The 24,801-nt window shown below is 37.9% G+C and overlaps 1 protein-coding gene across 1 annotated transcript in view; it reads right to left on the bottom strand.

The window, feature by feature from the left end:
- The window catches only part of DNAH14 (dynein axonemal heavy chain 14), a 396,896-nt gene extending 372,796 nt beyond the window's left edge, over window positions 1–24,100 (bottom strand). Inside the window, exons 1-3 of the mRNA XM_070501636.1 lie at window positions 24,024–24,100; window positions 18,979–19,116; window positions 1,546–1,697 (exon numbers count right to left, since the gene is read on the bottom strand). Of these exons, the coding sequence (XP_070357737.1) occupies window positions 1,546–1,697; window positions 18,979–19,116; window positions 24,024–24,100 (367 nt within the window). The remainder of the gene's footprint in view (window positions 1–1,545; window positions 1,698–18,978; window positions 19,117–24,023) is intronic.
- Window positions 24,101–24,801: the final 701 nt, after the last annotated feature.

The raw sequence follows: 24,801 nt of genomic DNA, 5'->3' as shown, positions 1-24,801 counted from the left end.
ATCTAGAATTTTTTTTGTTAAGAGCTTCAGCCTCTTTTGTGAAGTATTCCTTCTGTTAGTTAACTTCATTCCCGAGCTCACTGAACTGTCTTTCTGAGTTTTCTCGTAACTCACTGAGTTTCTTTATGGTAAATATTTTGAATTCTCTGTTAGTCAGACTGTAACCTTCTGTGACTTCAAGTTTGGTTTCTAGAGATCTGTCATTCACTTTCTGTTCTGCTGTGTTACTGAACTTGTTTGTGGAGTTTGATGAATTGATCCTCTGCCAGTGTATTTGTTGTAGTAACCACCTTTCTTATTTGGGAAAGGCTTTGGTTACTTTGGTTCTGAGCTGCTTCTGCTTGTATTTGAGAGCCTGCACTTTCCACTCTCCACTGCCTCTGCTACTGTTTACAGTGCCCTTCTTGTGCCACTTGTGCCTCTGATATTGCTGATGCCTTGCTCCTTTTGATCTTGCTGCAGTTTCAGGTGTTGCCACTGAGGTCACGAGGCTGTGAGCATTTCTACTGCTTCCAGGGTCACACGGGTCTCATGGTCCCCTCCATACTTGCTCTCCACAGGCTCACATGCTGCTGCCCCATGCACCATCTGTGCTGCTGCTCTAGGGTTATCTGGGGATGCTGGCAGCATGACTGCCAGGGGTGCTAGGTTCACAGTTGTCACTGTTGCTGTCAGGGGCCTGGGTTCTTGTATGCAGCCCCCACTGCTGGTAGAGCTGGTGTCCGGGGTGCTACCAGGTGGGGCTAGGTCTCAGCTTCTGCTGAGGTTCCTTAAAGCCTCAGGTTGCAGGTGCCACCTGCCACTGCTGGAGAAGGAGTAGGGGCTAAGCTACAAGTGTTGGTGCTGGCCATGCAGCCTCAGGTCACTGGTGTCCCCTGGTGTACTTTATGAAACCTCATGTCAGGGCATCCTGGTCCTGCTGTTTTGGTTGCTGTCCCTACTGCTGGAGAGACCAAGACCATTGCAAGGGGAGAAAGAGGGGGCTGGGTCTCTGGCACCTTTATGTGTTCTGAAGCCTCAGGATGTGTGTGTCACCCATCACTGCTGAGGCTGGGGGTAGAGGCCAAGTCAAGAGTGCTGTATTTGCCCTTGCAGCCTGTGGTCACTGCCTTGTACACTGGTGTGAGGATCCGTGTTTTGTCTGCCACCCGCAGGAGAAAGGGAAGGAGCTGATCCCCTAGTTCTACTGCCTCCCGGAGGTCCATTCCACCCACCTTCAGATGTATAGATGCATGGATCACTCAGGCATTCTAGTGCTGTGCAAGAAATCACTGGATGTCAGACTGGTTGTAACACAGAGGAGAGACAAAGGGAATGATTCACTCCACCTTGATGCTGACATCACTGTCAATTTTTTAATCTATTAATATTTTAGATTTTCAAAAAGATAGAAAAACATTTTAACACCTTTTTAAGCAACCAAACACAAAATTCAGTAAGACTATTTCTTCTAAAATCAGCATCCATTATAAGCACACAAAACCACAGAATAATTTGAAAAAATGTAGTATCTTCTAAATAAGTTGGGTCAGTGATACCACATACCTGTTCTATCAAATGACATAAGGCTTTTTTTCCTAACTTTTGGACAAGCGTAAGTTTGATCCTTTTTTTCCTTTGGTTTCTCTTTTTTCTTATGGGGAACTGGTTCTGGAGGAAGTTCATCTTGTTGAGTTCTGCTTTCTTGAAGGTAATCTGAAAATAAAACCATTATTAGATGAATAATCAGCATGAGCTATAAATAACACTATGATAATTCCACATACCAAGCAATATAGTTGATCATTATATCATTATACTATTTATGAGCACAGCCTCTGAATCAAACCGTCTTGGTTCCAAGCTCAGTTATAAGCTTTACCATTCACAGTTCTGTCATTTGCTTTGTAAGTTAGCTGTCTACCTTACTTTACTCACCTTTGAAATGAAGATTGTTACAGTAAGAGCCTCATAGCATGTTATAAGAATTAAATTAGTTAATATGTTTAAATCTCATATGTTAGTACCAATTTCATTGTCACAATAAATCTTTAAAATGTGAATCCTCATGTGAAATAAACACATAACAAAACTCTTTTTATTAACTGTAATTTGATAACTGAGCCCCGAAGATGCTTAGATCCAAATGCAGAAAAGTAACACAGAACCTATTTCTCATATTCCTTCTACGACTTACCTGATTGGTGGATTTTCAACAAGAAGAAGAATGGGGAAATTATTGAAAATAGAGTTTTTTAAAAGCAAATAGGTTTTATTTTTCTCCTCATTGATTTAACAAATATTTATGGAGTGTAAGGCATTTAGCTACAATCAAATAGGAAAGAAGACACAATAAGTACAAACAAAACAAAATGAGAACAAATGAAATAGCCAGTAAGTTCTATTTCAGCCCACAGTCCTAATTCAGAGGAGAGAGAGAGAGAATTTCCCATTTATATAATCAGAGGAGATCACATACCTGTCCTGTTCCAAAGAATCAAATGTTGAACGATGGTAAGGTTTTTAATTTAAAAGGGAGTAGGGGAGAGGGCTGGAGATGAGATAAAGATAAGAAAACAGAAGGACAGTTCAGGAGATCACAACGAGAAAATGTGAGCTTCAGTGGAAAGTTTATGTGAAATAACTGTGAAAACCATCCTTTATCTTTAACATCTATTCTAAGAGTATCTCCCATCTCCTTGCCTTATTGAAACCTAGTTATTTCCTAAAGACACCACTAACATGCAACTCTCTCAAGTAGTGGTTGTTTATACTCCGACACCCCACATACCTCAGGATTAGAAAGTAGGCTTGTTTTCCTCCTTGCTCCCCATTTACCACTTCCAAATCATTACAACTTGCCCTCTTAAAAAAAAGTCCTGCTCCTCTGAAGCTCATGCCTTTCCACTACATCATACTCTTCCACTCTTCACTGACATCCATCAATCGCCTGGTCTCAATTAATCTGGAACCCTGGCTCCAGGAAGGACCTTTCTCCATATTAAATCTGCCATTGTTCTGGAAGACATCAGTGTTCACGAATTACGACCTGTCTGATACCATGTCCCCTTCTCCACTTTCTAGACATCTCTAGTCCACTTCGATCACCCACTCCCAAGATTACATCCTAGTGCTTGTCATCATTGGCCTCTATTCTTCTAGCTTGCTTAATATTCCCAACATCACCATTTTTTGACCATTGGTATCTCCAGTTCATTGCCCCATTACTTTCCTACAATCCATCATCCCTCTATTTTTTTCATCTTTCTCTTCATCCAGTTGAGATTATACTGTCATTAAACACCACTCTTGCCCATATCCTAAACCCTCTTCTTTTGGTGTCACCTATATGGCAAAACATCAGCCCTGGAGGAACCCAACTTTATGTACTGTCTATGCCTACATCCACACAGTCCCGTGCTACTAGAGAAAGGCCCACAAATGGGTGGACTGGTAACCCCCTAAATTCACTTTAATTAACCACAAATGGACCCTGAACACAAACCTGAAATCCTACTGTTTGTCTTGTTAACTTGCTCTTCTGGCTTGTCGATGGCTGTTTCAGATTTTCCCCACGCTCCTCAATTCTCCAAATCTTTACCTTCCTATCTGTGTACTTCAACTGATCTCAATGCCTACTTACCAGAGAACATGAAAGGCATCAGATGGGAATTACTTCAGTTTGCCATTGCCAAATAAGCCAAGCAAGCCACATCAGCATCCATCGCTTCCTCCTGCCCTCCTGAGTTAATAAAGGTGTCTGTTCCTCCTCCCATCCAAAACCAATCCTTTCCACCTTTTGTTTAGACCTACCCTCTCATGCTTACATTATTAATGATTCCTTTCTTTTCCATATCAAAGCAGCTCCCATCTTAAATAAAACCTATTCATAGACCACATCTCCCTCTAGTTAGCAATCTATATCTTGCCTTTCTTCATAGTCAAACTTCTCAAGAGAGTTGATAAAATCACTATTTTATTTCTTCATCTACTTAATCCATTCCAGTCATGTTTCAGAATTCCACTAAAACAGCACTCAAGGGACATATCCTTCAGATCCATAAATTCAATGGACATTTTCAGTCTTCATTTTAGTTGACTTATCAGTGTGATTTGATGCTTTAGACTACTCCTCCCTTTTTAAATTGAGATATAATTGACAAGTTACATTATATTAGTTTCAGGTGTACAACTTAATGATTAGATTTTTGTATATATTGCTAAATGATTGGCACAATAAGTCTAGTTAACATCTATCACCACATATAGTTATAAATCGTTTTTCTTTTGTGAGAACTTTTAAGATTTACTCCTTAGGAACTTTTGAATTTACAGTGCAGTATTATTACTAGGTCACCACGCTGTACATTACACCTCCATGACTTACTTATTTTATAACTGGAAGTCTGTACTTTTGACTACCTTCACCCATTTTGCCTGCTATCTCTGGCAACCAATAATCTGTTCTCTGTATCTATGAGTTTGTTTGGTTTGGTTTTTTTTAGATTCCACATATAAGTAGCATTATACAGTATTTCTCTTTCTGTGTCTGACTTATTTCACTTAACATAGTGCCCTCAAGGTCCATTCTTGTTGTCACAAATGGCAAGATGTCTTTCTTATGGCTGAAAAATACTACACAATATATATATTATACACACATTACATAATATATACATACACACACATTTTTGTCCATTGATGGACACAGGTTGTTTTCATGTCTTGTGAATAATGCTGCAATGAACATGGATGTGCAATATATCTTTCTGAGTTAGAGTTTTCATTTCTTTCAGAGAGATATTAAGAAGTGGAATTGCTGATCAAATAGTAGTTATAGTTTTAATTTTATGAGGAACCTCCACACTATTTTCCATAGTGACTACACCTACTTACATTCTCACTGAAAGTTCACCAACGCTTGTTATTTCTTGTCTTTTTGATAATAGCCATTCTAAGAGATAGGAGGCAATATCTCATTGTGGGTTTGATTTGCATTTCCCTAATGATTAGTGATGTTGAGCATCTTTTCACGTATCTGTTGGACATCTGTACGTCTTCTTTAGAAAACTGTCTTCTTTAGAAAAATGATCCTCTGCTCATCTTTTAATCAAATTATTTTTTGGTATTGAATTGTATGAGTTCTTTATACATTTTGGATATTAATCCTTATTAGATATGTGACTTTCGAATCATATTTGCACAGACGATTCATTTTTTGGTAGGCTGCCTTTTCATTTTGTTGATTTGCTGTGCTAAAGCTTTTCAGAGTGACGTAGTCCCACTTGTTCATTTTTGCTTTTGTTGCCTTTGCTTTTGGTGTCAAATCCAAAAAACCAATGCCAAGACTGATGTCAAAGAGATTTCCACTTATGTTTTCTTCTAGGAGTTTTACGGTTTCAGGTCTTTTGTCAAGTCTTTCATCTATTAGTTAATTTTTGTGTATGGTTTAAGATAGTGGCCCAGTTTCATTCTTTCGCATATGGCTGTCCATTTTTCCTAGCACCATTTATTGAAGAGATTGTCCTGTCACCATTGTATATTCTTGGCTCCTTTATCATAAATTAATTGACCACGTATGCGTGGGTTTAAATCTGGGCCCTCTATTCTGTTCTACTGATCTATGTGCCTGTTTTTATGCCAATACTGTACCATTTTGATTACTATAGCTTTGTAATACAGTTTAATCAGGAAGCATAACGCCTCCAGCTTTGTTCTTCTTCTCAAAGTTGCTTTGGCTATTTGGGGCCTATTATGGTTCCATACAAATTTCAGGATTGTCTGCTCTAGTTCTGTGAAAAATGATACTGAAATTTTGATAAGGATTGCATGGAATCTGTAGATTGCTTTGGGTAGTATGGCCATTTTAATAATAGTAATTATTCCAATTCATCAACATCGAATTTCTTTCCATTTATTTGTATCTTCTTCAATTTCTTTCATTAATGTCTAGTAGTTTTCATTGTACAAGTATTTAACCCTCTTGGTTAAATTTATGTCTAGGTATTTTATTCTTTTTGATGAATTTATGAATGGGATTATTTTCTTAATTTCTCTTTCTGATAGTTCATTATTAGTGATTAGAAGTGCAACACATTATTGTATATTGGTTTTGTATCCTGCAACTTTACTGAATATGTTTATTAGTTCTAATAGTTTTGGGGGGAGTTTCTAGGGTTTTCCATATTTAATATCATATCATCTGCAAACAGTGACAATTTTACTTCTTCCTTTCCAATTTGGATGCCTTTTCTTTTTCTTGCCTAACTGCTCTCGCTAAGACTTCCAATATTATGTTGAATAAAAGTGGCAAGAGCAGGCATCTTTATCTTTTTCCTGAGGAGTATGATGTTAGCTGTTGGCTTTCCATATATGGCCTTTATTAAGTTGACATACGTTCCCTCTATATTAATTTTGTTGAGTGTTTCATCATGAATGGATGTTGAATTTCATCAAATGTTTTTTCTGCATCTATTGATATGATCATATGATTTTTATCCTTCATTTTGTTAATGGGTGTATGACATTGATTGATGTGTGGATGCTGAACCACCCCTGTATCCCTGGCATAAAGCCCACTTGATCATAGTTTATGATCCTTTTAATGTAATGTTGAATTTGGTTTGCAAATACTTTGTTGAGAATTGCATCTTTGCTCACCAGGGATTTTGATGTGTAATTTTCTTTTCTTGTGACATCCTTGTCTGGTTTTGGTATCAGGGTAATGCTGGCCTTGTAAAATGTGTTTAGAAATGTTCCTTCCTCCTATATTTTTTGGAAGAATTTGAGAACGACTGTTATTAATTCTTCTTTGAATGTTTGGTAGAATTCACAATGAAGCTGTCTTGTCTTGGACTTCAGTTTGTTGGGAGGTTTTTGATTACTGATTCAAATCTTTTCTACTAATTGGTCTGTTTAGATTTTCTATTTCTTCATGAGTCAGTCTTGGTAGCTCGTATGTTTCGAGGAATTTAGTCCTTTCTTCTAGGTTGTCCAATTTGTTGGCATATAATTGTTCATAGTAATCACTTATGATCCTTTGTACTTCTGTGGTATCAGTTATAATGTCTCCTCTTGTATTTCTGATTTTATTTGAGTCCTCTCTTTTTCTTAGTGAGTCTAGCTTAAGGTTTGTCAATCTTGTTTACCTTTTCAAAGAATCAGCTCTTAGTTTCGCTGATATTTTCTATTGTCTTGTTAGTCTCTATTTCATTTATTTCTGCTTTGATCTCTGCTATTTCCTTCCTTAAGCTAACATTGGGCTTTGTTTGTTCTTTTTTCTTCCAGTTCCTTGAGATTTAAAGTTAGGTTATTTTAGATCTTTCCTTTTTCTTTAAGTAGCATTTATTGCTACAAACTTCCCTCTTAGAACTGCTTTTGCTGCATCCCGTAAGTTTTATGTTGTATTTCCATTTTCATTTGTCTTAAGGGATTTTTTTATTTCCCTCTTGATATGTTCTTTGACCCTTGGTTGTACAGTAGCATGTTGTTTAATCTCCATACATTTGTGAATTTTTCAGTTTTCTTCTTGTAATTGATGTCTAGTTTCATACCATTGTGGTCAGAAAAGATGCTTGATGTGATGTAATTCATCTTAAATTTATTAAGATTTGTTTTGTGGCCTAACATATGATCTATCCTGGAGAATGTCCTATGTGCACTTGAGAAAAATGCATATTCTGTTGCTTTTGGATGGAATGTTCTGCATATGTCTGTTAAGTAAATCCGGTCTAATGTACCACTTAAGGCCAATGTTTCCTTATTGATTTTTCTGTCTGGATGATCTATCCATTGATGAAAGTAGGGTATTAAAGTAGGGTATTAGATATGTTAATATTTGCTTTACATATTTAGGTGCTCCTGTTTGGGGTACATAAATATTTACAAATTTTATATCCTCTTGGTGGATTGACCCCTTTATCATTATATAATGACCTTGTCTCTTATTACAGTCTTTGTCTTAAAGGTCATTTGCCTGATATAAGTGTAGCTACCCCAGCTTTATTTTGGTTTCCATTTGCATGAAATATCTTTTTCCATCCCTTCATTTCAGTCTATGTGTGCTTTTACATCTGAAGTGAGTCTCCTGTAGGCATACAGAGCATATACATGGCATATAGAGCATACAGAGGGCTCTTGTTTTTTTATTTGGCTACTCTATGTCTTTTGATCGGAAAATTTAATGCATTTATATTTAAATTATTGATAGGTATGTAGGTATAGCTATTGATAGGTATATAGGTATATATTGATAAGTATGGTGTTACTGCCATTTTGTTAATTGGTTTCTGGCTGTTTGTAATTGCTCTGTTCCTTTCTTCTTTTCTTGCTCTCTTCCTTTGTGATTTGATGATTTTCTACAGTACTATGCTTTGAGTCTTTCTCATCATCTCTTGTGTATCTACTACAGGTTTTTGCTTTGCAGTTACCATGAGGCTTACATAAAATAACTTACATTTATAACAATCTATTTAAGTTGATAGCAACTTACGTTTGAATGCATTCTTAAGGTCTACGTTCTTACTCCTCTCCCTCAATGTTTTATGTTTTTGATGTCACGAGTTACATCTTTTTATCCTGTGCATCCATTAACAAATTATTACAGCTAAGGTTCTCTTTACTACTTTGGTCTTTTAACCTTCATACTAGCTTATAAGTGATTAACCCACCTCCTTTACAACATTGGATTATTCTGAAAGACTGAGGGTGCATTTTAGTCTGTTGTCTCTGCTCTGTGCCCTGGCGGAGGGGTAGCCCATTAAGAACTGTTTCTCCATTGTAACAGTCCCACAGGACCCACAAGTGCAAGCTCCACTGGTCACAGAGCCAGATGATCAAGGGGGAATCTTAGGTGACAGCTGTAAAAATCAGGGTACCCAACCAGTGCACAAGCTCCTACCCAGGAGATTCCAATGACCCAGAACAAGGCAGGGTTAGAGTGTGAATATGGCACCCAATGATTTCTGTCCACAAAGAGCACCTCAATAAGCCTCTAGATGCGTACCAAACAAGAAGTCTGCCTCTTAGGTCAAAGCACCAAGACAAGCAAATAAGCCTCTTTCATAGAAAGACTGGGGTTGTGTTTCAGTCTGCTGCCTCTGCACTGTGCCCTGGGGGCTATGAAACAACAAGTGTCTCTCCATAAGTTACAGTCCCATGGCCACACAAGGCCTCACTGGCCACGAGAGGCAGGCAATCAAGGGCATCCCTTGGATGGCAGCCACACAAACCAGGAGACCAGACATAAAAACTGAGGTACCAGATGCATGTACAAGCTCCCCTCCAGGAGAATTCCATGTTCTGGAGCACAGCAAAGGAAGAGCATGAAGATAGCACCTGCCCTCCAAGGTCTCTGGAGAGGATTACAGTCAGCCCTTAGATGTATGTTTAACTAGAAACCTGCCCCTCAGGCTGAAGCTATGAAGACAAGCTAATAGGCTTCTTTCACAGAAAGACTGGGTACCTCAGTCTGCTGCCTCCACGCTGTGTCCAGGTGGTAGCCAATGAAGAACTCTCCCCCTTTGTTACAGTCCTGTGGGACCTGCAACCATAAGCCTCTCTGGCTACCAGAGCCAGGCTATCTAGAGCTGTTCCCTGGGCTTCAGACACAAAAACTGGGGTGCCAGATGAGTGTCCAAGCTCCTTTCTGGGAGACACTAGTAACCTGAAGCAAGGCAGAGGGAGAGCACCAAGAGGGCACCCATCAGCCTCTGTCTTTAGAGTATTTCAGTAGAACCCTAGACGTGTGTTAAATTAGATGCCAGCCCCTCAGGCCAATGCTTTAGGACAAGCAAATATGCCTCTTTCACAGAAAGTCTGGGCACTTTTCAGTTAACTGCCTCTGTGCTGGGCCCTGGGTTGGGTGAGTCCACGTGTGTGAGCCCTTCAGCAACTGCTTCTCAGTTCTCTATAGCCTTTTGTGTCTTGTAGACACAAGTCCCATTGGCTTTCAAAGCTGGATGTTTTGGGGGTTCGTCTCCCAGGTGCAAATCTTAAAAGCTGGGGTACTAGATGTGGGGTTCAAACTCTTCACCCCTCAGAGAGGACTTCAGGGTTCCTACTTCCTTCCTGATTGCGGGTAGCCACACTGGGGGTGGGGGCAAGATTTATGGCAAGATTGTATCTTAGCCTCTCCTACTATTTTGATGTTTTTTCTCCCTCACCCAAAGTGTAGGAGCTGCTCAGCCAGTTTTCAGGTTATTTTCAGCAAAACGGTTCCAAATTTAGCTGTAGATTTGGTGTGTCTGTGGGATGAGGTGAGTTCAGGATCCTCCTAGGTTGCCATCTTGAACTGGAACCCACTCCTTCCTTTTTTATACAATCTCTTCCTTTGGCTTCTACGATACCACACACTCATTCTCTTCCTCATCATCCTACTTAGCCTAACTCTGACCAATCCCATGTTTCCATTGCAGCCATCCCCCTTTATCTGGTTCATAATTGCTATAGTTCCTCGGCCCTATACTCTCACTTTATACACTCTCCTTAGGCAATTTCATCTATGGCATGGGTTAAATTTCCACCCACATGATTACTCCCAAATATATCATCTCAGCCCTGGCTTCTCTGAGCTCCAGATACACATATTCAACTGCCTCCTTGACATCTCCATGGAATGCACCAGAAGTACTCCAAATTCAACATGTCCAAAATTGAACTCATGATCCCTCCCCCAGACCCCACAAATCCTGATCCTTCTTCAAGGGTTCCTAACTTAGTGAATGGCATGACTATTCATTATATTATACCAACCAGAAAGCTAGGTACCATCTTTGACACCTCCCTCTGTCTCACCAATCCAGCAGCATAACTGATAATTCTATCTTCAGAATATCTAAAGCCTCTTAACTGGTCTCCCTGTATCAATTCTTGTTCCTCTCCAATCTATTCTTCAATTTGCAGCCAGAGTTACCTTTTCAAAACAGAAATCTGACCAGGTTAATTCCTTGCTTAAAATCTTTCCATGGTTCTTATCTTCCTAGTATAATGCCAAAATCCTTAACATGGCCAACAAGCCCTTGCTTTTCCTGGCCCTTGTATTCCTATCCAGCCCTCTATTTCTGTTCTCTCTTTACTGAGGAATGTAACAAAGAGATCAGAGTACTCCTTTGTCTTTGCTGGAAGGGAAGCTGTGTTGGGCCTACAAACACTTAGCTATAAGGCCCAGGCACTTCCTTTGTTTTAATCTGTTAGATAAAAACATTGTTGTCCAATGAAGGCCAGAAGTTCTGGAGTCCAGGCCCCTTCAGGAAATCAAACGGACCCATGTTCAGACAGAGGCTGAAGGCAATTGCAGGTATCACCTAAATGTTTGGGGTGTGTATTTAATAAGGAATATGGAGGAAATATATTGCTATTAAAAATAATCAAACTATGGTCTAATCCAGAAAGGAGAGGAAACATTAATTTCAGCAGAACCTAAAACACCTGAGAAACAACATTTATAGGGTAGACAGAGGAATCAAAATCCATGAAAGAGATTGACAAAGAGCAGCTAAAAAAGTAGGAAGAAAGCCAGGAGAGTGGGCGGAGCAAAATGGCAGGGTGAGCTGACCCGGGATTCTCTCCCCTCCAAAATACAACAAAAGATTGGAAGAACTGAATTTCAGAGAATAAACATAATGCCAGCTCGTTAGAGACCTACAATACCAAGAAGGCGGAGATCATAAACCTAGCTTTATACCTTCAGAGGCGCTGGAACAGTAGGAGAGAACATCGCTCCCTCCCCTAGAGTCTGCGATCGCTGCAGCGCAAGTTGGGAAGGAGCGGGGGAGGGGCCGCGCGACCAGGGGATCATTGAGGACTCCTGCCGCTGATTCAGTGGAGACCCGCTGATGGGGGAAAGCTTCCGTCCACGGGGACCCCATAAATCAAGGGCCTTGGGAGACCAGAGAACAGAACTGATCTGAACCCAGACCAGCGCGTGTAACAGCCCCTCCCCCCCAGCAAAGCCAGTGGGTGCAGCCATCTTGCCCCAAGGCGGAGAGCTAACACGCCACTCTCGACCCCCATCTAGTGGCGACAGGCTGTAACTGCAACTGAATTCTACCACCATGAGAAAAAACCGCTCCTCTACCATCCAGCAATTTATAAAAGCCCCAGACCAGAAGGAAAACAATAAAAACACAGAATTAAGTTCTGAGGACTTGGAATTAGGTAAACTAAGTGATAATGAATTCAGAGCAGCTATAATCAAAAAACTCAATGAGGTAGAAAGATAGAGAAACAAGCCAAGTTCTGGAGTTACTTCACAAAAGAGATTGAAATCATAAAGAAGAATCAAACAGAATTACTTGAGATGAAAAACACAACGGACCAGATAAAACAGAATACGGATTCCCTGAATGCCCGTGTAGACAACATAGAGGAGAAAATTAGCATAATCGAGGACACACAGGCTGAATGGCACCAGACAGAGGAAGAAAGAGAACTAAGAATTTTTAAAAAATGAGGAAAATCTCCAAGAGATAATGGATTCAATGAGGAGTAAGAACATAAGGATCATAGGAATTCCCGAGAATATGGAAAAGGAAAATGGAGCAGAAAGTGTGCTTAACGAAATTATTGAAGAGAACTTCCCAAATCTAGGGATCAACGGAGAAATGTGTGTAGAGGAGGGTTTTAGATCTCCTAGATTTGTCAATGTAAAAAGACCCACCGCAAGGCACATAATAGTAAAGTTGGCAAATAGGAATGATAAGGAGAGAATACTCAGGGAAGTAAGGAAAAAAAAGAGAATAACCTATAAAGGAGCCCCTATCAGACTGTCAGCAGATTTCTCTACAGAAACCCTACAAACTAGGAGAGAATGGAGTGATATATTCAAAGCTTTAAAGGATAAAAACCTTCAGCCAAGAATACTCTATCCAGCAAGAATTTCCTTCAGATATGAGGGAGAAATTAAATCTTCCAGACAAACAAAAGTTAAGGGAATTTGTAACTAAAAGCCCTCCATTACAAGAAATCCTCAAGAAGGCTCTCATACTTGAAAAAAGAAAGAAGGGAGAAAGGGGACACAATCCACAGACTAGGGAGACCAATGGATAGAACCAGAACAGGACAGCAAATATTCAACTATAGCATTAGGGTAAAACTAAGGAAACTACCAAAACAAGGACGATCTTAGCACTCTAACTACAAATTAATAAGACAAGTTGGAAAAAAAATGAAAATAATTATTTAGGAGGGGAAGAACAAAGGGTCTAAATCAGTATTAGTCGAGTAAGTAAGAGACCACCAGAGAATAGACTATATTATACACGAGATTCTAAATACAAACTTCAAGGTAGACACTAAAGTAAAGTACAGAACAGAGTCACAAATCATAGATAAGGAAAATCTAAGAAACCCAGCATAAGAAATTGCAGTATTAAATGGGTAGTCTAAAGTACACAGGAAAAGAAACACAGGAAAACAAGATAATGAGCGACAGATTGACAGCATTAAGTCCACATGCATCAATAATCACTCTCAATGTGAACGGATTGAACTCTCCAATAAAAAGACAAAGAGTGGCAAAATGGACTAAAGAACAAGATCCAACAATTTGTTGCCTCCAGGAAACACACCTCAGCCCCAAGGACAAACACAGACTCAGGGTGAAGGGGTGGAGGACAATACTTCAAGCAAATAGCAAGGAAAAAAAGGCAGGTGCTGCAATTCTCATATCAGACCAAGTGGATTTCAAAATAAGACAGGTAAAGAGAGACACAGAGGGACAATATATAATGATCAAAGGGACACTTCATCAAGAAGAAATAACGCTTATAAATATCTATGCACCCAACACAGGAGCACCAAGATTCATAAAGCAACTATTAACAGACCTAAAGGAAGATGTTAAAAACAACACAATAATAGTAGGGGACCTCAACACCCCACTCACATCAATGGACAGATCATCCAGACAGAAAATCAACAAGGAAATAGTGGAGCTGAATGAAAAACTAAAACAATTGGACGTAATAGACATATATAGATCACTCCACCCTGAAGAGCTGAATACACATTCTTCTCAAGTGCACATGGAACATTCTCTAGGATAGACCATATGCTGGGAAACAAGGCAAGCCTCTACAAATTTAAAAAAATTGAAATAATAACAAGCATCTTCTCAGATCATAGTGCTATACGGCTAGAAATTAATTACAAGAAAAAAGCTGAGAAAGGCACAAAGATGTGGAGACTAAACAACACACTATTGAACAAGCAATGGATCATTGAAGAAATTAAAGAAGAAATAAAAAAAATACCTGGAAACAAATGAAAATGATAGCATGCCATACCAACTCATATGGGATACAGCAAAAGCTGTATTAAGAGGAAAATTCATCACAATACAGGCACATCTTAACAAACAAGAAAAATCCCAAATAAGCAACCTTAAAGCACACCTAACTGAACTAGAGAAAAAAGAACAAATGAAGCCCAAAGTCAGCAGAAGGCGAGAAATAATAAAAATCAGAGCAGAAATAAATACTATTGAAACGAAAAAGGCAGTAGAAAGGATCAATGAAACAAAGAGCTGCTTTTTTGAGAAGATAAATAAAATTGACAAACCCCTAGCCAGACTTACAAAGAAAAAAATGGAGAAAGCTCAAATAAACAAAATCAGAAATGAGCGAGGAGAATTAACAACAGACTCTGCAGAAATACAACAGATTATAAGAGAATACTACAAAAAACTATATGCCAACAGAATGGACAACCTAGAGTAAATGGATAAATTCTTGGACTCCTACAATCTCCCAAAGCTCACTCAAGAAGAGGCAGACAATTTGAACAGACCAATCACAAGGAAAGAGATTGAAACAGCAATCAAAAACATCCCAAAGAATAAAACCCCAGGACCAGATGGCTTTCCTGGGGAATTCTACCATACTTTCAGAGAGGATTTAATACCTATCCTTTTCAAGCTATTCCAAAAAATTAGGGAAGATGGAACACTTCCTAACACATTCTATGAGGCCAACATCATGCTGATACCAAAACCTGACAAGGACACCATGAAAAAAGAGAACTACAGGCCAATATCACTGATGAACATAGATGCAAAAATTCTAAACAAAATTTTGGCAACCAGAATTCAGCAATTCATCAAAAGAATCATACATCAGGATCAGGTGGGATTCATACCAGGGACACAGGGATGGTTCAACATCCGCAAATCAATCAACATGATACACCACATCAACAAACTGAGGAATAAAAACCACATGATCATCTCAATAGATGCAGAGAAGGCATTTGACAAGATCCAACAGCCATTTATGATAAAAACTATGAACAAAATGGGCATAGAAGGAAACTACCTCAACATAATAAAGGCCATATACGACAAACCCATAGCCAACATCACACTCAATGGGCAAAAACTGAACCCCATCCCCCTGAAAACAGGAACGAGACAAGGATGCCCTCTATCACCACTCCTATTTAACATAGTACTGGAGGTCCTGGCCAGAGCAATCAGGCAAGAAAAAGGAATAAAAGGAATCCAAATAGGGAGGGAAGAAGTGAAACTCTTGCTGTTTGCAGACAACATGATCTTATATATAGAAAACCCCAAAGAATCCATTGGAAAACTCTTAGAAGTAATCAACAACTACAGCAAAGTTGCAGGGTATAAAATCAATTTGCATAAATCAGTAGCATTTCTATACTCCAGTAATGAACCAACAGAAAAAGAACTCAAGAATACAATACCATTCACAATCGCAACAAAAAGAATAAAATACCTTGGGGTAAATTTAACTAAGAAAGTGAAGCACCTATATAATGAAAATTACAAGGCCTTTCTGAGAGAACTGGATGACGACATAAGGAGATGGAAAGACATTCCATGTACATGGATTGGAAGAATAAACATAGTTAAAATGTCCATTCTACCTAAAGCGATCTACAGATTCAACGCCATCCCAATCAGAATCCCAATGACATTCTTTACAGAATTAGAACAAAGAATCCTAAAATTCATATGGGGCAACAAAAGACCCCGAATTGCTAAAGCAATCCTGAGAAAAAAGAACAAAACAGGAGGCATCACAATCCCTGACTTCAAAACATACTACAAAGCTACAGTAATCAAAACAGCATGGTACTGGTACAAAAACAGGTGCACAGATCAATGGAACAGAATTGAAAGCCCAGAAATAAAACCACACATCTATGGACAGCTTATCTTTGACAAAGGAGCTGAGGGCATACAATGGAGAAAAGAAAGTCTTTTCAACAAATGGTGCTGGGAAAACTGGAAAGCCACATGTAAAAGAATGAAAATTGACCATTCTTTTTCACCATTCACCAAAATAAACTCAAAATGGATTAAAGACCTAAAGGTGAGACCTGAAACCATAAGACTTCTGGAAGAAAACGTAGGCAGTACACTCTTTGACATCAGTATTAAAAGGATCTTTTTGGACACCATGCCTTCTCAGAGAAGGGAAACAATCGAAAGAATAAACAAATGGGACTTCATCAGACTAAAGAGCTTCTTCAAGGCAAATGAAAACAGGATTGAAACAAAAAAACAACCCACTAACTGGGAAAAAATATTTGCAAGTCATATATCTGACAAAGGCTTAATATCCATAATATATAAAGAACTCTCACAACTCAACCACAAAACATCAAACAACCCAATCAAAAAATGGGCTGGAGACATGAACAGACATTTCTCCAAAGAAGATATACGGATGGCCAATAGGCACATGAAAAGATGCTCATCATCGCTGATCATCAGGGAAATGCAAATCAAAACTACACTAAGATATCACCTTACACCCATTAGAATGACAAAAATATCTAAAACTAATAGCAACAAATGTTGGAGAGGTTGCGGAGAAAAAGGAACCCTCATACACTGCTGGTGGGAATGCAAACTGGTGCAGCCACTATGGAAAACAGTATGGAGATTCCCCAAAAAACTAAAAATAGAACTACCATACGATCCAGCCATCCCACTACTGGGTATTTATCCAAAGAGCCTGAAGTCAGCAATCCCAAAAGTCCTGTGCACCCCAATGTTTATTGCAGCACTGTTTACAATAGCCAAGACGTGGAAGCAACCTAAGTGCCCAGCAACAGACAAATGGATAAAGAAGATGTGGTACATATATACAATGGAATACTACTCAGCTGCAAAACAGAACAAAATCATTCCATTTGCAATAACATGGATGGACCTTGAGGGAATTATGTTAAGTGAAATAAGCCAGCGAGAGAAAGATAATCTGTGCATGACTCCACTCATATGAGGAATTTAAAACTTGGACCAAGAACAGTTTAGTGGATACCAGGGGAAAGGTGGGGTGGGGGGTGGGCACAAAGGGTGAAGTGGTGCACCTACAACACGAATGACAAACATTAACGTACAATTGAAATTTCACAAGATTGTAACCTATCAATAACTCAATAAAAAAAAAAGAAAAAAAGTAGAAAGAAAGCCAGGAGAGTAGTTTTCCTCAAAAGTCAAGGGAAAAGAAAGGAAATAAGTTGTCAAATAATAAAATGTTACAGAACAGTCCAGTAAAAGAAAGATTATTTTATTTATAAACGAATTCTTTTTATAAGGAATTAGCAATGTAGTGGTATTTGGTGACCTGGGAAAGAGTCTTATCAGCAGAACGAAGGAGACAGAATCTATGCAGAGGAGTGAACTAGAAGTAAGAAAGTGAAGGCAGGAAGCCGAGGCAACTTTTTCAAGCCTGATCCTATAGCAGTAATTGCAAGAAAGGAACACACAACTAAAGATGTTTCTGGGCTGTTTTGTTTTGCTTAAGATGCGTAAGCCTTAAGCCTGTAGCATGTTTATGTGTTGACAGAAAAGAACCAGTAGAAAAGCAGATGGGAGAGAAGATAACGGACGGACTCTAAGTTCCTGAGGATGTGGCAGAAGAGGAGCTCCAGAACTGAGGTGGTGGGATTGACCCTAAAGGAGAGGAGGCACAGTTACTCCCCGGGACAAGTACTGTAGATAGGGCTGGGGAGCGAGAAGTTAGATGTTTCCGTTTGACTACCTCTATTTCTAGTATTCATTTTTTATAGGGTAGAAGGCATAATCAAGTAAGAGAGGCTTACAGTTAAATTGTGACAGTTTAAGCAGATACTACGAATGATGGAAGGGAAAGCTAAAAGGAGACATCAAATGAAACCATGTAGCACAGAGCACCTCACTGATGCTGGAGACCACAAATTAGGAAAAAGAACCAATCGATGTGATTGTGTAAGTTTTCTGCAGAAAAGCTTACCAACCCGAGGGTTAAAGTAGAGAAAATTGACAATTACATTGATTAGGGTTGAAGTTTTGCCAATCTGGGTACAGAGGAAAGAAATGGGAAAATGGAGTTGAAGATATCAATAACAAGAGTGGCTGATCCAGGAAGAAGTGAAGACAAGAATGGAGACCAAAGAGTAACCTTTATAAAGGTGAGGATATAGAAGAGTTGGACAAAAAAAGGAAGCTGTGGTTAAAAAAAATTTTAAATACTGCAAATGGTAGAATTTGGGATAGGGAGAAGGAAGGAAGACTTAAAACATGGAGGTATGTGGAAGAATAATCAGGACACTGGTAAACAAGAGCAACAAAGGAAGCCACCACGCAGCCAGGGGGCAGTGGGGACTTCAGAGAAGGTTGACCCCTCTTTAGGGCCTTTATTTCACAAAAAATGAGATGATACGTGTGAAAGAGTGATGTGAACTGTAAATTGCTGTAGAAATGTCAAATTTTCTTGGTGGTGGCAGTGATATCACTGTTGTTACCATTATGATCAGTATTTAGATTATGTTCCCTTTAAAAGGCCAGCTTTGTATCTGAAGATACTGCTAACTGCTATGACTAATGAAATTAGCGAAGCACCAAACCTTGTACTGTGAAAGTAGACGCTGGTATTTCAATATATTTCACTTGTTTTCTTGATTTAATGCTATGAAAACTTTTTTCCATTTTCATAAAAGAAAACAAAAATCAACATGCCTGGGTAGTAATCTTCATCAATTTCTTCTGTTTTTTCTGACTTCAAGGGTATAGACAATGCTCTAAATGTTTTATATTTCAGTGTTTCCTTTTCTGCTATTTTAGCTTGTTGATTCTCTGATGTTGTGACATCTTCGCCTTTTTGCTCTTCATATTTTAAAAGTCTAATATGACAAAGAAAATAAGATGCTATGGTTAACATTCTCTGTATCTTGAAGTTTGTCTTTATTCTGTACTTGACAATACAATATAATATCTATCCTTTCAAGCAATTTTTGATAGGCACTTTGAAAAGCAGATCTGAAACAGAGAGAGTCTAGTTAAACGCTAAGTAGGTCTAACTGATATTACCATTGAAATTTTAAAGCTAGAAGGGACTTAAGAATCCTCATCTAATTTTAAAAGACGAAGAAATGTTATCCAATTAAGTTAGTGGTGGGGTGAGCCTGGAACACAGTTTTCTGAAATTCAATACTCATATATTACCCTCCTTTATAAAACCGCCATCAGCAATCCACATCAGGATCAAACCCAAAATCTTTCCGCAATACATTGGCCAACTGCCTACTTTGTAAATGTTGTAAAAACCTTTTCATAAGAACAGAATCCAAAATCACTGCCTACGATGTACTTGTGCCATAGACCACGTTTTGATAAGGCAGAAGAAACACGGAGTTCTGTAAATCCTTACGCGTACTTCTCAGTGTAAAAATACCCACTGGCACATAGAACAAAGACACTTAATCACATGAGTAAGGAGGTGACTTCTATTCAAAGACATACAAAGTACAATTTCTCTGAACTTGTTTACAGATGGCTTTATTAGGTATTCTTAATACCTAATATTAGCACTTTGAGCTAATTTGTGAGCACTTTGTGAGTTCCATTTGGTTTTAAACACCTTGAACAATTTCCTCTTCACTGAAATGTTTATCCATACCATTTGTTTTGTTTTGCTTTTTGTACTGAATTGCTTACCATTTTCTTAACAATATTTAGGAGTTCTTTCCATATTTTGGATAGTAATCTTTTGTCATTTTTTTACGTGTTGAAAATAGCTTCTGTTTTGGACCTATCTTTTCACTTTTTTGAAGTCTTGATTAACAGAACTTCGCAACTTTAATCTAACTTATCTACCTTTACCTGTATGGTTTGTGTTGTTTTAAGAAATCTTTTCTTACTCCAAAGTGATGACAAAATTCTCTTATACTTTTTCCTAACAGTTTTAAAGTTTTGCCTTTCACAAGTCTTATAATTCATATGTAAATTATTAAACGCTTGAGTTTTGGGTATGGTTTGAAGGGCAGGTTCAATTTCTCCCCGTCCCCATAAAGATATGCAATTATTGCAGCACCCATATTGAATACCCCCATCCTTTCCCTCACTAACCTGTAACACTAAGTCTGTCATCACTCAAAATGTAGACAATTCTCTCTCCCTGGTTCTTTATTTTTATTTGTCTATCCTTGTTTCTATATCACTCTGCTTTAATTACTATAGTTTTGATAGCTGTAGATTAAGACGCTCAAATTGTCTTTTTCTTAATGAGTGCTTACATATCCTTGGCCCTTTGCTTTTCTATATAAATTTGCTGTGCTCTCAATTAAATTTTATAGTTTTCTCCATAAAGGTCAAACATATTTTAAAAATAATTTTTTCTAGATACCTTATTTTTCATTACTATTACAAATGGTAGCTAAGATTTAATTACATTTTCAATCTATTGCTGGACTAGAGAAATGCAATTCACTTACATATACTAATTTTAATCTAGCAGCCTTGCTGAATTCACTTATTAATTAGAAAACTTTGTAATTTCTTTTGTACTTTCTTTATAGATAATCACATCATCTATGAATGATTACAGTTTCTTTCTCCTTTTTCAAAGCTTAGAGCTTTCACTTCTTTTTGTCCTTTTTTTCCTTCCTTTTTGTGTTATTACCCTAGGATCTATTATAGGATGTCAAAGAGAAGTGGCAATAGCAAGCATCCTTGTCATTTTTCTGACTTTGAAAGAAACACTTTAATACTTGACCATTAAACATGATATTTGCTTTAGCTTTTTGGTAAATGCCCTTAATCAAGTAGTCTGCTATGAGTTTTTATCATTAAGAGATATTGAATTCTATCAAATGCTTTTCTTCCTTTAATCTAGTAACAGTAATTGATATTGATAGATTTTCTAAAGTTGAACTAATCTTGCATTTCTGAGATAAACTACTGCATTTGATCTTGATGTATCATCTATTTTTATACACTGCTGTAATCTGTAGGTTAATATTTTATTTGGAAGTTTTTGTTTCTAGGTCATGAATGAAACTGACTTGGAAAGTTGTATAAACGAGTCTCATAAATTAACTTAGGGACTATTTTCTCTTTTTCTATTCTGTAGAAGAAGTTGTACAAGATTGGAATTATCTGTTGCTTGAATTTTTGCTGGAATTTGTAAATCTGTTAAAAACTCAGTAAACCTGTCTGGGTCTGATATGTGTGGTCTGTGTGGGGGGAAGAGGATCAGTTGTGGGGTAGTAGTGATTCATAGCTACTAATTCAACAACTTTAGCGGTTAAAAGACAGCTCATATTGTCTACTTCTTGAGTCTATTTTGTTTATATTTTTCTTAAAATTTTCATGTTTCCAGCTTATTTCCATGAAACAGTTAATTTTCTCTTATCTTTTTAATTGCAGATCTATCTGTACTGGTTTTCCTTTTCTGATCTAATATTGGTCACAGGGCCTTTGGCTGGCACCACTCCACGGTGCACCACTCACACTGTGGTTCCCCTGGGTTCATGTTTCAGGAAGCAACATGTAAAGAGAACACATTGTGAATGGTGCTTCTTAGAGTTGTACGATGTCACAACACTATGTGTCTATTTGTGCCTTCTTCCTTTTCTTGATCGACTTTGTCAAAGGTTTGTCAATTTTATTGACCATGATTGCTTTTGCTATTTTCTCTATTTTATCTTTGATTTCTATTTTGTTAATTTCTGATAATCTTTATCTACTTCCTTAAACTTTCTTTGGGTTTATCCTGTTCAGTTTTTTCCTCCTTACTTCTTAAAGTGATTGTTAGATCACTAATTTTTCAGCCTTTCTTGTTTTTTCATATGTTTTTATGACGACAAATTTTTCTCTAAACACTGAGTTACCTATATCACATAATTTTTATCTGTTGACATAAACGTAGTTAATGCAGTAGTTTAAGCCCCTTCCTTCCTTCCTCTTTTTCTTTCTTTCACTATATTCAGTTCTCAGTTTCAAAAATTTGTTAAAACGAGTTTTACGGTCTTACACAAAGTGGTGTAACTGTTCCGTATGACCTAGAGGAGAATGTGTAACCATCCTTTTACTTTTCATCTATTGGTATCCTTTTGCCTTTCAGGTTGTTTCCACACATGTATTTTATTCTTTTTATCCAGTTTGACACCAAAAAAAAAAAGTTTAGTCCATTTGCATTTATTGTGATTGCAGACATTTTGGGGATTTATTTCTATCATCTTATTTCATTTTCTACCTATCCCTTATCTTTTCTCTCCTACTTTCTATCTCTATCTTTTCATTTTTCTTTCTGGGAAATTTCCTCAACTTTATCTTTCAACTCCTCTCTCAATCTTCATTTCTGCTATTATGTATTTAACTCCCAAAAGCTATTTTTTCCTTCAAATGTTCCATATGTTTTGTTCTCTAAATGTTAGCTGTTTCTTCTGTCACCTCTCCAATCATCTCATGACAGGTGCGTGGTGGTTGTTGTTGAACTTTCCTTCTCCCTGCACTGTATTTTCTCCAAGTTTCTTCAATTCTTTTGAGTTTCTATTATGCTATAAAATTTCCCCAAATAATCATGGGTTGTCTGCTCATATTTAAGAATCGCCACTACCACAGCAGTGAGACAGCTCTTCATGCACTAGTGGAGTTTGTCAACTGGTAGATTTCATCATAAGATAATCTGGGACTTTGCTGAGGTGTTCCCAACTGTCATCTGTAAATCTTTCCTTGTGGCTGGTCAGTTTCCCAGGGAATAATTTTCTTAGCTTTTGGATGTGAGCTTTCTCAAAGTCAAGCAGAGGAAGAAGACCAAGGGTCCCTTTGATTTGAGTACAGTAATCTACTCTCAGCTGTGCTTGGTATCCCCACATCCTAGAATAGAACTCGTCCACTGGAATGAAGGAAGAAACAGTCTCTTGGCTGTGAGGGGTGAGAAAGGAGATCTGGGTTCTAATTGCTACTTACACAAACTTTCAACTTACTGATTTCAGTCTCAGCTGTACTGCCACTTTCAGAGGTATCTAGTATCCTGAATTCCTGAATTTTGGGGGGTGAGGGGAGTAAGTGTGGGAGGGGGAAACTAGGGGGATAAATCAGCCTGCTTCTGGGCTCTACCCACTGCCATCTTAGGCTGACAGTTTCTGCTCTACAAAGTAATCACTTATCCATCTGTTTTCAAGCTTCCAAAATTTTACTGGTATCTACCACTTGCTTTTGTCTCAACTCTCATTCTCTTGTGAGTTTATTCCTTTTTGATCTCTTTTGTCATTTTATCTTTATCATGACTATCATTTTCGCAGGAGTTTAGGAAGAAGAGCAGTAAACATATAGGTTCAATCCATCATGTTTAAATAGAAGTCAATAATATTTTCAAGTACTTTCTCACCTCCATTATTTTTTTCTGATGGGATACTGATCCACACAGAGGAACATGATAAAGAAAAACAGCACATAAATCTCTTCTCTCCAATCTGCTCTGAGCTGCCATTTTCTACCCATAATCCATACCTAGAACTAACCACCTTTTGCCTTCCTGTGATTTCTCAGTTGTTGGTTAATTTCTCATAGGCATCAACCTCTTTCTCACTTTTTTGGAATATCCAAGGTTGGTCTGGGGGAAGGAGCCAGCAGCCAGTGTTAATTTGTCTATCTTGTTGGGAACCACTTCCTAAAAAACTAAGGTTTTCTAAACTCCAGAACTCTCATCCAGTCCTCATATGACACTTTATGTTTTTCACTGTGAGAATGGCTTACCACTAGGCATATACTGTTGGAATTTTAATTTTATTATATCTTATTTTACCTTTGCTTTGTGTTGCTTTTATCTTTCTTCATGTCTTGATTTCCTGTTGTCAGATCAATGGGTACATACGTCTCCATATTATTTTTTCTGAACAAAACTATGAAGTAACGGGCTGTAAAAAATACATTCACATTGTTTTTTAAATATAAAAGATGATTTCACTGCTATGACTATTGGTACTCAAAACTGCATATATATTTCCCAACTTCTCACTAAGCTTAATTTATCCTCATTACCTTCAAGTGTTTCTTATACATAGATCCTTCACTATGTTAGTTATCCTTCTCAGGGCAGTATCTATATTGTCTAACTTTCTCTCTAAGGCCAGTTTTTTACTTCTTACACTGATGGGTTTATGTACATACAATTTTAACTTACTTTAAATTCCATACTAAAGATAACGATACATTTTAAAATCATCTCCTCAGGGAAAATCATCCGAAAGAACTTAGGCAAGTCAAGAGAACTGGCAGTCTGAGCTGCTGAACTCCTTTCATCATTCACTAAGTACTAAAAGGCCACATCCACATACTCCCAGCGTCCTCAGATAGAACAGAACAGAACAAAAGGCAGTGGGTTTTGAAAAACGAAAAAGAGAGTCTCTTTCTGATTACTGAGGGAAATCTAACAAGATACAGCAAGCCTCCAAATAAAGACAATGCACTGTATGGAAGTATCCTCTAACTAAAGAATTTAAGCCAAGATGCTGGCCTAGAATCAATGTAGGACAGAAAAAGCTTTAACTGGCAAGTGAATAAGCTTCAGACAAATCAAATAA

Source organism: Equus asinus, chromosome 30 (genome assembly GCF_041296235.1).
Source record: "Equus asinus isolate D_3611 breed Donkey chromosome 30, EquAss-T2T_v2, whole genome shotgun sequence".
NCBI lineage: Eukaryota > Metazoa > Chordata > Mammalia > Perissodactyla > Equidae > Equus > Equus asinus.
The sequence above is the reverse complement of the archived record's forward strand: the minus strand, read 5'-3'. Positions and strand labels throughout refer to the sequence as shown.